General features: G+C 51.4%; 1 protein-coding gene across 1 annotated transcript; it reads left to right on the top strand.

Moving 5' to 3' along the window:
• The first annotated feature begins 1,404 nt into the window (after positions 1–1,404).
• OSER1 (oxidative stress responsive serine rich 1) lies at positions 1,405–12,329 on the top strand. The gene is made up of 4 exons (XM_055139026.1): positions 1,405–1,539; positions 4,977–5,093; positions 8,608–8,721; positions 11,508–12,329. Exons 2-4 carry the CDS (start codon positions 5,017–5,019, stop codon positions 12,190–12,192), a joined length of 876 nt encoding a protein of 291 aa, XP_054995001.1. The 5' UTR covers positions 1,405–1,539; positions 4,977–5,016; the 3' UTR covers positions 12,193–12,329.
• Positions 12,330–15,360: the final 3,031 nt, after the last annotated feature.

The raw sequence follows: 15,360 nt of genomic DNA, 5'->3' as shown, positions 1-15,360 counted from the left end.
ATAGAGGACATATACCGAGTCCCACACAGTGGATGGCAGACATCACTAGGTTTGAAGCTGGAACTCCATAATTAACAGAACTTTCATCCCCCGAGTTACTAAGCCTCTGGCACGAGCAAAGAGAATCAGCAATGCTTTACCCAGGGCACACTACCTGCTTTATGTTTAACGACGCTGTACACTGACCATTTCCAGATCAGGCCTGTAGTTAAGTTGGACCAACTGAGTCACTGTCCAGTTAGAGGACTCTATCAAGCACTATGGGTGGGTTTCATCCTCTTCCTAGGGTTGGGCTAGAATCAGGTCGAATGCACATTTTTTTTGTGTGTTGCTATGTATACCCAGGACTTACTCCTGTCTCTGTGCTCAGGGATCACTCCTGAAGATGCTCGAGGGATCGAATTCCCTTCGGTCCTATGCCGGGCAAGACAGAAACTCGTCACCCACCCCTTGTGCTATCTCTGCGAGCCAAGCCCACTCAGCTGGGCAAAGCATCTCTCCCCAAAGCTGCCTGCAGAAGGCAGACGTGGAGCTGGGGGATTGGTGAGCAGAGATGCCCAGTGAGATGCAGAGAACTGGTCCTGCTGATGGAGGGGTGGGGCTCATGGCACCTGCACTTTCCCTGCTGCCATCCGCCACGCAAATGCAAAGAAAGACACCTAAAAGATCACCGGTTTAGGTTAAGCTGCCCAAATCTTTTCCCGTTTTTCCTTCAAGGTCGGCCGTGCATCCACTTCTCCACGCAGAGGGTCTGCCGGGTCTCCCCAGATTCCAAAGACCGCATGCCTGAGCACCGTGAGATTCGACGATGACGGGGTCCCTGGTCTGAGAGAACCGTGAACCCGAGGCCAGGAGTGGGAAGAGCAAATGGGGCGTCCAAATTCAAGTGTTTCCGATGCCAGCTGCAACCTCACCTTCCCGACCGAGGCCCTGTCCTGGCTTCTCTGCAGGTCCTGGACGACCCCCGGGAGGAGGGAGTGCGGTCTTAGGCTCCAGCAACCGAGGAGGCGCGATTCCGCGCCCGCCAAAGTACCACTCATCCCGCAGCCTCTCGAACCCTCCGGGTGACCGACGGAGACCCACGGAGAGGCGGCCAAGCCGCGGCAGCAGCTGTCACTCACCTGACAGCGAGCAGGAAGCGGACACGCCCCGCCGCGCTTCTCGGGCGCCGCAGCCGCCGCCGCCGCCGAGCCCGCGGGGGAGCGAGGAGAAAAACAGGAAATGACGCAGCCGCACGTGCTTCCGAGAAGGGCGGGCCTGCCGAGCCGGAGCGGGGCGCGGCCGGCGCCTGGCGCCTGCGCCGTGGCCGCCGGCCCCGCTGCCGAGTCACCGGGGTGGGCGGGGCGAGTGGAGGGGGGCGGGGCGCGCGCGCACGGCGCAGGCGCAGTGCTTCGCCGGAGGCGCGGGCCGCCCCCCCTCCCCGCCCCCCCGCCCGTCCCCGGCGCTGGTTTGGATCCGGGTCAGCCGGGCGCCGCGGTCGCGGAGAGGCGAGCCCGAGTGCGGGGACCGGGTCGGCGGCGCGCCGCCCGCTGCGTGGAGGTGAGTGTCCGGGCGCGGCGGGGAGGAGCCGCGGCCCCGCGCCTCGGCCCTGCGGGCGGTTTCCGCCCCCCGCGGGGGGACGCCCGGACGCGGCGGCGGCGGCGGCGGCGTCGCGGTGGCGCTCGCGGTCGGAGTCGCCGTCGCCGCGGCGTCCGGGGCCGCCGGCTGTCCGCGCCGGGCCCGGGCCTGGGCTCCGCGGGCCCTTCCCGCCTTCCCGCCGTCCCGCCTCGCCCCGCCGCCCGTCTCCCGCCGTCGCTTCCCCTTTCGGGCCGCCCTTTGCCCCTTCCCGCCCGTTCCCGCCCGTTCCCGCCCCGCCCCGCCACGACCCTCGGCCCCCCCGCCCCCCGGGCCGCGCCGCGGGAGTGACCGCGCCGGGCCGGGCGGACCCCCCTCCCGGGGCTCTGGACAGCTCCCCCGGGCTCGCCGGCCCGGCCCGGACAGCGGGCGGCGGAGAGCGGGGCCGCGGCCGCCCCCCCCCCCCGCGGCCGCGCGGGGTCCCCAAAGGCGGGGACGGGATTGTGATGCGGGGACGGGGGTCCTCGCGGCTCCCGGGCGCGGGTCTCAGTGCCGGGGGGCGTGGGCGAAGCGCCACGGCCCGGCCTCCTCTAGAGGTGCCCGTCGCTGGCCGGGCCGGAGGGAGCTTGAGAGGTCCCTCGGTGGAGGGGGCTTGGCACCGCGGCGGGACCGGTCCTGGGTCGAGAATCCCGGCTCTCAGGGACTTGGTGAATCGCGGTTGTTGAAGCGCAGTTCGTTTGAGTTTTTAAATTAAAAAAGAAAAAGTTTTTGTTTTGTTTTTCGTTGTTGCTGTTGCTGTCGTTTGGGGGTCACTCCGGCGATGCTCAGGGGCTCCTCCTGGCTCTGCACTCAGGAAGCGCTCCTCGTGGTGCCCGGGGGACCGTAAGGGATGCCCGGGGATCGAACCCGGGTCGTACCCGCTGGACTATTCGCTCCTCCTACTCCTAATAACACTTTTCTTTTTTTAAACCTGCAAGAGCTAAATGAGATCCTCGCACCTGCTGTCCTGCTGCCAGGGAGAACTAGAGTTCTCTGTCTCCCTGGTGGATGGGCTTAGAAATTGCCCCCGTTTTGAAAAGTTGGGGGAAATCCGAGGCGGGATTTGATTGTCTCTTGCGGTTTCACCCAAAACATCAGTCCACACAGTAACGGACCTAGAAGTGTTTGATCTAGGCTGGTTGGGTTTGAAGACGTTCACGGTGACAATGGCAAGCCCGTCTCCCCCACCCCCAGCGTTTGGAGGGGTGGGGGCTGCACCGGTCCAGCCGCGTGTCCAGCCGCGTGCGTGCGCCTCTGGATTTCAGTGAAGGGGCGGGGTGGGGGCGCACAATAAGCCTTTTGTGCAACAAGCCTCTTGTAAATACAAACATGTACGGATTTGATCTTAAGTTTGTGCTTCGGATTCACCTTTGCTCCAGGTCTCTAGACCTGAGAGTGATTAAAACGATGGATGTCTGGACACAGGTCCCGGGGAACTTAATTTATGGACATTGAGTCTGTAGCCAGATTTTAATTCTGGTCAGTCTTTATTTGTAAATAATCGTTCTTGTAATGTGTCAACAGGAATGCTAACCAAGTTTGCATTGACAGCACAGTGTCCCCTGTGACACTATTAGTGGATGATTGATTATTAGAAGTCGCTTATGTAGGTGCTTAAATGTAACCCGTAGGTGCTTAAATGTAACCCGTGAGTGCCTAAATGTAACCCCTAGGTGCCTGGAGGCAGCCTGTAGGTGCCTAAAGGTAACCTGAGAATTGCAGGAGACTCCAGTTCTTAAGGAGTAAGGCCCCCCGCTGTCGGGGAGTTTGGGAAGTGTGTGCGGAAGGGTGTTTCGCCCGTAGACCTCACCGGCGGGCCCGACCCCTGTGCGCTGACTTCCTGCGCATGTGTGAAGCGCTCCAGGGTTCGGGCGGTTTGTCCTGTGGTTTGACTCCAGGAGGAACCTGAGTGGTGGGCCCTCCATAACGTCAGGGAGGAAAACTCAGCCCTTAGCTCCACGGCGGAAGAATTTGTTTACAAGGCCCTCTGGCACCCGTTAGATACAGTGGGGCCCAGAAACACCCGCGCCTCGGGTCTGTGCTCCCCCCTGTCGGGCACATGACACGTAGGGGAGAGCTGGACTCCAGTCCCAAGGCTTAGAACAGGTCAGCTAGGGGGTGGATCGGGGATGCTCACGTTTGAGTTTCATAACCAGCAGCATCTGTGAGGAAACTTACATCCAAAAAAAAAAAAAAGAAATTTACGTTTCTTGTCTTTAGAAGGCAAAGTGAATGCTCTTCGAGCTCTTCGAATTCTTTCCGAGACTTAAAAGTTTTCCCAGAGAGGCATCCCCAGAATACCTGGTGAAGTGGGCCTGACCCCATGTGTTCTGCTATTGGGCCCGCAGGGTCACATTATAGCTGACATTGTGACCCCGGGCCCCCTGGTCTCACAATAACATCAGCCCACCAGGCCCAGATGTGAGCAAACAGGGAGTCAGAGGCCCTCAAGGGGAGGGGGGCTGGGGGGGTAGGGCAGCAAGTTAGAAATAAAGAAATGAAGTGAGTTCTTTGTGTCAAAAATGGTTTTACTTTTGTTGCACTTTTTATCCTTCTGATTGCCTCTGACATGTTTATTGATGCCGGTTTTTTACAATTCAGGATTTGGAAACTGATTTTTTTTTTAAATAGTTAAAAAAAACTATTTTAAATAGTGAAAAAATAGTTGAGTAGTTGAGAAAGCATTGGATCAAGAACCTTTAATGACAGACCCTTCCACTTTCATGCTTTTTTTTTTTTTGGTTGTTGTTTTTGGTTGATCCCCTTTCTCCCATTTCTTCTTCTTTTTTTAATATGAAAATTCTGGTGGAAGAAATAGGGGAAAGTTAAAAAAAATTTAATTAAAGTTTAGGTGATTCAGTGGAGATGATCTAAAGACATAACAGAATAATGTGTATTTTTCTTTATTTCCTATCACTGGACTTCCTTATCATTTTGATAGCAAGTATGGTTCATTTCTTTCAAGTTTATTTTCTTGTTGATAATTACAGTGTTCAGATCTTGAAAGTAAAAGCAATTCATGATATCAAGTCTTCACATTAAGGTGTGGAATAGTCAGCTATTGAAACGTTTTTGTAATATTCTCTAAAGCGTGTCTTCTTGAATTTGATCTGTGAGTCAGGAGTGCTCTGGAGAGATGGATCATGCGTCACACAGCTATAGTCAGTTGTTAGGGCTAGTTGGACACTAGCATTTTAAAGAGTCGGTGCCCTAGGGGGCACTTTCCCCCTTTCTGACAGAAAGATCTTTTTTCATTTTTCTAGACCTCTACCAGGCGTGCGTCCTCTTCCTGTTAAAAAGTTATACTTAAGCAGATTTGAGGCTTTAACCAAAGGTTTGCTCTTGAACTTGCCCGTTTTCACTTTCCCCATTTTATTTTTCAGTATCGACGGGAACTTCGGTAGTAGTGTAAAAACTTTCACAATGAAATCTGAAGCCAAAGATGGAGAGGAGGAGAGTCTTCAAACTGCTTTCAAGAAATTAAGAGTGGATGCATCAGGGTAATTAAATATTATATCATGTGGGAATTGTTTACTAAAGCCTTTACTGATAGAGGGCTCCTAGAATTTATTCCCAGAAGATGTAATTGCTAATTGTGTAACATTTTAGCAAATCCTACCAGCCATCCTTTTACTCACTCAAGAATGCTGCTGTTCTGTTAAATTTTGAAAAATAGCAACACATTTGTATTTCAGGATTGGACATTTCCCTTTCCCTTAACTTTGAATGGGGCTTCCCACCCTCCTCCTTTTTCATCAGCTATGACCATGCGGGGTCCCTTCGGGGATTTCCCATCCATCTTTAGGAAATCAGTGCTTTTCACTCCAGGCGAGTCAGCTCAATGCAGATCCATGCAGACATTGGCGATTTCATGGGTTCCGATTGCTGAGCCCGTCACTATGGAAACTGCTATTCATTAGGGTTCTGTCACGGAGATCAATAATCTTGAACCCTTTGGCCAAACTAATTAGAACACCTGCAGACCAGCTGCTGTCTGATGGTTAATATTTCACTCTTGCAAAATGTGCAGTGAAGATTCTTCTAGTCCCTATACTCTCTGCCCTAGACCAGAAGAAGTCTCAGGTTTTTTTTTTTTCCCCTCAGAAATAAGTACATTTGTTTTTGGCCGCACCTGGTGGTCCTCAGGGGGTCACTGTGGCATGGCGCAGACCGTGCAGTGTGGGGAATCCAGGCTGGGGCTCCTGCATCTCCTACATGCAAAGCATGTGCGTTCTTCCATTGAGCTTTCTCTCTGGCCCGAGAATAGTGACTTTCTGTTTTATTTATTTGTTTATTTTGAGCCACACCTGGTGATGCTCAGGGGCTCTTCATAAGTCTGTGGTCAGGGGTGACCCTGGGCGGCTATAGGGGCAGCACCAGCTGGGTTGGCCGCCTGCGTGTCAGCTGGCCTGTCTTCCGAACGCTTCTCGGGGCCTGGAGGAAAAGAAACGCTGGGAGGTCCCAGTAGAACGCCTCGCTAGTAATAATAACGACCCAGATTTATTGCCCGCTCTTCTAAGGACCCTGGGTATGTCCTCACTGTACCATAGGACTCACTTTACAGTTTAGGAGATAGAAGAACTGTATTCCAGATTTCATAGGAGCCATGTGCTAACTTTTACATTGATTAAAAATGGTAGAAAAGGGGGCTGGAGCAATAGCACATTGGGTAGGGCGTTCGCCTTGCATGCGGCTGACCTGGGTTTGATTCCCAGCATCCCATATGGTCCCCTGAGCACTGCCAGGAGTAATTCCTGAGTGCAAAGCCAGGAGTAACCCCTGTGCATCGCTGGGTGTGACCCAAAAAAAGCCAAAAAAAAAAAAGGTAGAAAAATACGGTAGGTTCAAAATTTCATTTTGTTCTGGAGCCAAATTACTAAAGTAATTTCAGTAGCTCTAAAAACTAGTTGGGATATTTTTTAAAGTTTTCAAAGATGTCTCTCTGTACAGTGTATGGTCAGATATATTTGTAGCATGTGTTCTGTGAAATTATGGAAAAAAGAAAGGGTTGTGGGGAACATTTGAGAAAACCTACGGAATAAGATTAGATGGGTGAGTCATTAGCATGACTCAGAGAATACTCTCGTGGTGTATATTTCTAGTTATTTCATATTGTTGCTGACTTACAAATGGGACATCTGAGATACTGACGCATACACTAACCAAGCCGTGCCAGGAATTTGGTGTGATCCTGTTGAGCAGGTTTTGGTTCCTAATGGTATTTGTCTTATTAGAATGATCTTGATGTATATGTTTTGTTGACAATATAAAGTAATACATAATGATACGGAAATTTATAAAAGTTAGGACAATTTACTATTGTAAACACTGTTAACAGCCGATCCCTCCATTTATAGCACCATACCTTTCCCCCCACCTAGTTGAGATCATAACTATCTATAGCTGAGTGTTCATGCTGTTCTATATTACGGGCATTTTCTCAGGTCCTTAAAAACTCTTCCTAGGGCCAGAGAGAATGCTCAGTGGGCTGTGCACATGCTCTGCATATAGCAGAGCGGGTCTAATCCCCAGGAATCTAGGGTCCCCCGAGCCCCACAGGGAGTGAGACCTCAGTACCGAACGAGGAGTAGCCAGCCCCGCAGCACCCTTGGGTGTGGCTGTCCCCACAAAAAATGCTTTGTATTTAATTGTTAATAAGTCCTTAATAGTCTATTGTGTAAATGTGCCAAAACTTTTATAATACAGTCTATTCTTTTATTAGGCATTTAGATTATTCACAGTTAAAAGGCAACTTTTATTTTAAATACGGATTTAAAAGTATTTTAAGTGATATTTCAGTGAACCTCTTTAGTAGTTTGTCTCGTTTTAAATCGTTATTATTAACAGTGTAGCATGTATCATAGGCTTGGTATAGGGTGTGTGTGTGTACACTGCAAAATATCTTGAATGATTTAATGTTAATACTGGTAAAATCTTTTTATCCCTCAATTTTTTTTCTTTTTTTTTTTGCTTTTTGGGTCACACCTGGTGATGCACAGGGGTTATTCCTGGCTCATGAACTCAGGAATTACTCCTGGCGGTGCTCGGGGGACCATATGGGATGCTGGGAATTGAACCCAGGTCAGCCGCATGCAAGGCAAACCCTACCCGCTGTGCTATTGCTCCAGCCCCTCCTTTTGAAATTTTTTAAAACCATCTTCTGTAGAACTCATTGTATAATTTTAAACTGTAAAGATTTAATTTGGTTATATTTAAGGTTTATTGTAAAATTAATATTTTTCTAAAAGTTTTTTTTTTTTTTTTGCTTTTTGGGTCACACCCGGCGATGCACAGGGGTCACTCCTGGCGGTGCTCGGGGGACCATATGGGATGCTGGGATTCGAACCCGGGTCGGCCGCGTGCAAGGCAAACGCCCTACCCGCTGTGCTATCACTCCAGCCCCTCTAAAAGTTTTATATTTGGAAATGCATACATTTTCAAGTCATACTGAGTTTTATAAAGTTTTGTTCCTAAACTGGTTTGCCCATATGAAATGACTGGTCAGCTCCATGAGCATTCGTCTTGGACATAGGGCCTGAGCTGCCCTAGATAAACAACCTAAAAGTCTATTTATAGACTGCTGCCAGTTATGTTTAAGAATCGTTCTTTGGGGGCTGGAGCGATAGCATAGCGGGTAGGGCGTTTGCCTTGCACACGGCCGACCTGGGTTCGATTCCCAGCATCCCATATGGTCCCCTGAGCACCGCCAGGAGTAATTCCTGAGTGCAGAGCCAGGAGTAACCCCTGTGCACTGCCAGGTGTGACCCAAAAAGCAAAAAAAAAAAAAAAAAAAAAAAAAAAAAAGAATCGTTCTTTGACTTAATGATTTTGTGACTGTGGACTTTAGGGAGCCTCTAATCTTGGTTTTAAAGTCAATTTTACACTAGCAGTACTTTTTAAGAAATCCAACTAGAAAGAAAAGCAAGGTATTCGTATCCGTTGTCTTCCCGTCGTGAGGACGGTGATCCCCGCTTCTCACGTGTGCCATGGCAGTGAGCTTTGTTCTGTCTGCAGGGCCATACCAGCTCTGTCCGTCGGAGAAGGCACGGGTGTCCGAGCGTCGGGCAGAACAGCAGCGGACGACGCCAAGCCCAAGACCACGTGCGCTTCGAAGGATAGTTGGCATGGGTAAGAGCTGCCTGTCCAGACGCCTTTTCTCCCCAGGTCGAAAAGTGCTGGGAGTTTCTTGCATGAGTGTCTGAGTAGAGTGGTCGATAATACAGACCCCAGGCCCGCTGATTACAAAGACTCATTCTTTGTGACGGTGATGTGTTCAGACATGCTGTGTGTATGGCCTGGCTCCAAGTCACTGTTTTAGAATTGATCCATGTGTTTCAGAAGAATGGGTCGAAGAATGGGTCTTTAATCATTCTGGGGTTCTGTGGACACAGCCATCCTGATCTCTCCATTAAATTAAGTCCTTAACTGTGTTACTTGAATCTATTTTCAAATAATTTTTTTTTTTTGGTCAGCTTGATCAAATTTTGATTAATTGAGAGTATATGAAATCTTCCCTCATGGAAAAGAATTTGCCTGTTTACCCCTTAAGTTATAATTTTTACCTTATTTTGAGGCAGTTGTTCACATAGCCTCGATTTGTACCAGTTTAGAATGTTTTCTTTCTGGTAAGCTGAGACTGTAATATATGACATACTTAGTCCTTTGTAAGGGCTGTTGTCACAAAGTTTATTTTGTCTAGAATCAGCGTAACTAACACACTTGTCTTTCAGTTAGTATTTGTGTTTCTGGGCCACACCGGGTGGTGCTCAGGAGTCACTCCTGTGGTGATTCGGGGTGACAGACAGTTGGCCGTAAGCAGGGCGGCACCTTAGCCCCTGTGTTGCTTCTCTGGCTCCTCCAGGTTTGAACGATGAATCTGAGTTTGGTGCCAGAGCTCTTGCTTTGCATTATGGGGCCCCCGGGTTGGTCTCTGGCACCGTAAGTATTAAAGAATATATATCTATATGCTTGTCTATATACAGGTCATGGATACACCTGTTTTTTATGTATTGGCAGTCATAGTTCTTGGCTGACAGTTACTTGCTATTAATAATCGAAGATATTCCTTACCTTCTGACTATATTGTTACATTGAAAAGGGTTTTTTTTTTAAGTCTATTGTAAATTATTGGTTCTTTTGACAATCATCTCGTTTGGGCTGGTACAGCAGGTACTTGCCTAGCATGCAGCTGACCAGGATTTTTTCCCCACCACCTTCTGGGGGCACCTCCGGGGGTCATTGATCCCTGAGCACAGAGCTAGGAGTAAGCCCTGAGACCTGCTTCCCAACAAGAAGCTGTTGCTGTTGTTTTTGCTTACTCTTCCTTTTTGCTGTAGTAGATCGAGATGTGGACTTTTCATTTGTCCTGTGTCTGCAGATCTCTGCTTTCATCACGAAAGTCTCTGCCGTCATCTCTTCAGATGTCATCTGCTCTCCATTCTTTGTTTTCTCCTTCAGAGACTAGACTTCTTGTTCTGTCTTACTTTGTCTTTTAATGTTTACGTTCTTATAAATTTTTAAAATGTATATGGACTCTGGAGGCCAGGCGACAGGGCCCCGGGGTAGTGTGTAGGAGAAACTCTGCCTTGCTTCCGGTGTCTGTTAGCGGCTACCTGGCTGGCGGAGGGTCTTAGGATGAGGCGATGGACCGGACCCAACTGCATGTTTTTTTATTTTTTATTTTTTTTATTTTTGGGTCACACCTGGCAGTGCTCAGGGGTTACTTCTGGCTCTGCTGAGGAATTACTCCTGGCGGTGCTCGGAGACCCTGTGGGATGCTGGGAATCTAACCCGGGTCAGCCGCATGCAAGGCAAACGCCCAACCCGCTGTGCTGTCACTCCAGCCCCCCAACTGCATGTAGAGGTGGACATGGTGCCCGAGTCCGTTTTTTCCTGCCACATAATACCCAGATCACAGCCTGCCCTGTCTTCTGCAGAAAGCCCAGCAGCTGCGGTAGGAGAGCTCCGTATGTAGCTGCGGCCAGTATGTGCCCCGGGCAGTGATGTGACACACAGCTGCTGGGTGGAGAGACGGCCTGCGGCTGCAGGGCCACCCCAGCCTGAGCTCAGGCCCCCGGGGCTAGCCGGAAGGAGCCTGTCTGTGCCACAGATCTGGCGGCTCAGTGACCCTTCCCTTAGCTGTTAGTGTGTGTGAGCATTCCATTTAGTCTCTTATTTGGAGGGGTTTTTATCTTGCTTTGGGGGCCATACCTGGTGGTGCTTAGGGCTTACTCCTGGGTCTACCCATAGGCACTCCTAGTGGTGCTTGGGGGACCACACTGGGTGCTGGGGATTGAACCCAGGTTGGCCTTGTGCAGGCAAACACCCTGCATGTTCTACTGCCACTCTGGCCCCTCATAGGTAGAGTTTTATTTCTTAACGTTTTATTTGGGTCTTTTTGTTTTGTTTTGTTATTATCTTAAAGTTCTTGGGTTTTTTTTTTTTTTTTGGGTTATGAACCTTTAACCTACATAGTGTTTTCGGTAATTTCCAAATTATGCAAACCTCAGAGATCAGTTCATCAGCTGTTAACAGTGAGAGAAAATGAGCCCTAAGTTTACCGCTCTGTGTGGTGATTGTGGCTGAGCGGCCGTTGATGGTGTCCACCTCATTGTGCCGCTGAGCTGCTGGACATCTCCAGTTCAAGGTGTCTGTGCTTCCCCCCAGGGCCGCTGCAGTGTCCCAAGTACTTGGACCCCATAACTCAGTTCCAAACTGCCCTTCCTCCCGTTTCTCTAGCCTGCTAGCGAGAGCCGTGTGTTTGAGACACGTACCCAGGCGGCTCACGAATGAAGGCCAGCACATCTGGTCAGGGGGAGCCTGAGGACCGTGGGCTTGTAGTCGGACCTGAGGCGAGCGTCCCGCTGCCACCTGTGCCCCGCGCCCTCATGCCTTCTTGTGCCTTCTGCCCTCAGGTCGACGCGGAAGTCGTCTCGAGGCGTCGTGAGAACGCAGCGGCGCCGGCGCTCCAAGTCTCCCGTCCTGCACCCTCCAAAGTTCATCCACTGCAGCCCCCTCGCTGCCCCCGGCGGCCAGCTCAAGCACAGGAGCCAGACAGACTCTGCCGATGGCAGCAGCGGGCTGGGCATCCCGGCGCCGAAGGAGTTCAGTGCCAGCGAGGGGCCCGCGGCACTCCAGGCCGGCCGCACCGGGCCCGCGGTGGAGCCTCTGCGAACTTCGGTTCCGAGGCTCCCGTCGGAGAGTCCGCAGGAGGACTGCCCCGCCGCCACCGACGGCTGCCGCGCGAGTCTCCGGGCCGGCGAGCTCTCTGACTTTCAGTCCGTCTCCAGGCTACACCAGGGCAAACCGTGTGCCTGCATGGGCGCCGAGTGCCAGTGCAGGCGGTGGCAGGACATGGAGGTGTACTCCTTCTCGGGCCTGCAGAGCGTGCCGCCCCTGGCCCCGGAGCGCCGGGCCGCGCTCGAGGACTACTCGCAGTCGCTGCACACCCGGACTCTGGCCGGCTCCCCGCGCTCCTGCTCCGAGCAGGCGCGCGTCTACGTGGACGACGTGACCATCGAGGACCTGTCGGGCTACATGGAATATTACTTGTATATTCCCAAGAAAATGTCCCACATGGCAGAAATGATGTACACCTGATAGCAGAGGAGCCGCTCAGTGCTTCCGACCAATGAAGGGTTGTCCGAGGCGGAGCTGACGGCCGACCTCGTGGCCGCTGTGTGAGAAGACACCTCCTGCTCACTGTGCTTGCAATAAAAACTTTCCTTGGCATCTCAGTACATCTCCGTTCTTTAAACTCCCCGCCGAGTTCTTACGTACCCGGCCGGGCAAGCAGGTGAAGTGTTCTGGGTGGGTGAAGCAGTCAGAACGACTGGACCGGTAGTGGTGGGTGTTCAGTTAAAAAACAAAAACCTTTGTGAAACAGTGCGCTCTCCAGGCTTGCTGACCATCTGGTAACCGGCGAAAACTAAATGCGGTTTTGTAACTGAGCATTGGTCATGCTGTGGTTGCCAGTGCAGGCTGTTCAGAGTTCCATGGTGACTGGAACCCGCTCCGGTTTGGTGTCAGGCTACTGTGTCTTCAGGGCTTCAATGTCCTCCACTGTTAAGCCAGAGATCCGAGGTCTAGACTCCGTATGAGTGAATTAGCCGGCCTGCCCTTGCCGGTGGAGAGTCACTGGTCCCCTGCAGCACCTTCCTGCACACTCTTGGGAAGCAGCAGCTCCAAGTGGGCTGCTCGGATGGCGGGAAGAGGCAGAGTGTTTGGAGCAAGGGGGCCAGTTGCCCCCCCCCCGCCCCTCGCAGCCAGCAGACGTGTTTCAGGTGCTGTAAAACTCCTGGCTCAGTTTTAACTGTCAGTGGTGGCTGTTGTCTCTGAGCTGCCACCCCTGCCTTCTGGCCAGCCATCTAAAAATTCCTTCGAGAGAAAAAACAAAACCTGTTTCCGCTGGTGGATGAATCCCAGCCCTTTGCAGGTGCCTCCATAGTGAATTCTGCACAAGCCACCAGCAGTTAAGTTCAGGACATTGTTGTCTTACCCACCAAATTTAGTGGAAATGTTAAAGCCATGTAAACATAATGTGAATAGCAAGTTTTTTTACTTGTATTTAAATTCCTAGGTAAGTTTCCCCCTCCTCCAGTTTTGTTTTTATGAAGTGGTTCATTAATTTATTACATTCAATTTTCCAACACCAATCCCACCACCATAACACTTACCACCACATTTTTTCGAACTTTCCCACCACCCAAATCTGCTCCAAAAGCAGGTCCTAGATAATATATTTTATATGGCTTGTTACGAATCATGCGTTCAAAATGATCCAAAAAAGTTTCCTTAGGGGAAAATGTGTGAAGACTGTTCTACAGTCTCTCCCTAGAGCCGTTTAGCCCTTGTATAAGAGGTTACTAATGTTGTTATTTGTTGAGCCTTGTGTGCTAGCATTTATTTATTTCCGGATGGAGCTTGATTACCTTCTACTTTAACTCCAAATGTGGTGTGCTGCTCTTGGTTCACGAGTGGGGTAGAGTATGAAGTCCTGCAGAGATGCGAACGCGGCCACGTGCTCCAAGGATTCTAAAATTTTAAATAGGGTGATACAGCTGGAGATGGCTTTGGGATCTGGAAGCATCCCTGCAGCTTGTTGCTCTCTTCTGAGATTTGTGAGTGTCTGAATCAGGGCCATTAATGAGCCTATATGGAGCCAGAGGCAGTTTGTGGGCGTGGCCACCAGACTCCGGGAAAGACAGGGAAATGGGGAGAGGTTGCCCATTTCCAAGGAGAGCCTGGAGCTTGCGGTCCCAAAAGCCTCCTACCGGGGTTTTTCAGCAGATCTATTCTCATGCTTGAGGGGCTCATCCCAAGCCTGTGAGATTGGCTGGGGGCATGGTGGCAATTGGGTTCTGGTTTTCGGCTGCCAGGGCTCTGCTGGGACCGGTGCTGGGCTCTGTGGGCCCCAGCGTGAGGTTCAGCCTGGTGCGGTGTCTGGAGACACCTCTCCCTGGGTAAGTTTTTAACTGAGTAATACATCGCATAAGCTGTAAAGATGATTTGGTTGTTTGTTGCAGTGCCCGGGGACCACTCCTGATAATGCCAGGGGTACCTGGAGTTGAACCCAGGACTTTATACACGGAGCATCAGTACTTTTCCCCCTGAGCCACACCCCCCCCCTGGGTGGGGAGGGCCGGTGTTTCTTGGCAAGAGGTCCCAACATCATCGGTAGGAGGCTTGTGGTTGGAAGCGGGAAGGCAGATTCCAGGAAAAGCCCTCCTGAGCGCAAGTCATGGAATGTCCCCAGCTATCAGTTGACTGTAGCTAAGGCTCGGATTTGGCAACATCTCAAGCTGTGGTCGGAGGGAGATTGAGAGCAAAAATGCCAGCCTCCCATCCCATCATTAGAAATGAACAGACTTCTTTCTTTCACTGTATCACTGTCATCCCGGTGTTCATCTATTTACTTGAGCAGGCGCCAGTAACGTCTCCATTCATCCCAGCCCTGAGATTTTAACAGCCTCTCCTTACTCATCTTTCCCAACGATTGGAGGCTTCTTTCAGGGTCAGGGAAATGAGACCTGTTATTGTTACTGTTTTTGGCATATCGAATACGCCACGGGGAGCTTGCCAGGCTACTTTCTTTAAAAAAACATTTTTATAGAGTTCTGGTTTCGTGGTTCCAATAGTGTTCACAGCTTGTTTGCTTTCGGGCCACACCCGGCAGTGCTCAGGCTGCCTGTTTCTCTGTGCTCAGGGTTGACCCCCCTCCTGGCAGCACATGGGCAGGGTGGGGTGGGTGTGGGGGGTGTCCACCTCCAACTTCCAGGATTGAACTGCGTATAAAGCAAGCACCTTACCCCCTGTACTGTCTGGCCCAGGAATGCAGTGTTCTGATCCGTTGAAAATCCTGCCCTGTGCCTCCGTCCACGGCTGTAACTTCCAGCGCAGTATCCATTAAGCGCCTCCGCGCCGGCCACACCTCCCAGGTGCCGGGAATAGAACTGGCTGGGGGAGAAGCTTGCCGTGCCACTTGGTGCGGTCAGAGATGCTCAAGTGCTCAGGTGACGCTAGAGCGGAGACCTCCAGGGAGTGAGGCAGTGAATTGTGCGGCCCGCGGAGGAAGGAGCCTTCCAGCCTGAGGGACAGCACGGACATCAGTGCAGCTGGAAGCAGCACAGGAGGCCCGGAAGCGGTGGAGCTGAGGCATGTCACGGAGAACCTTCTGGACCTTTTAGAGGCCCTGACTCATCCGTGAAATTAGGGGCAGTTTGGAGGGGGAGGAAAGAGCCCTGAGAGTTGTTCTTTTACTTATTTATC

Source organism: Sorex araneus, chromosome 5 (assembly GCF_027595985.1).
Source record: "Sorex araneus isolate mSorAra2 chromosome 5, mSorAra2.pri, whole genome shotgun sequence".
Lineage (NCBI taxonomy): Eukaryota > Metazoa > Chordata > Mammalia > Eulipotyphla > Soricidae > Sorex > Sorex araneus.
The sequence above is the reverse complement of the archived record's forward strand: the minus strand, read 5'-3'. Positions and strand labels throughout refer to the sequence as shown.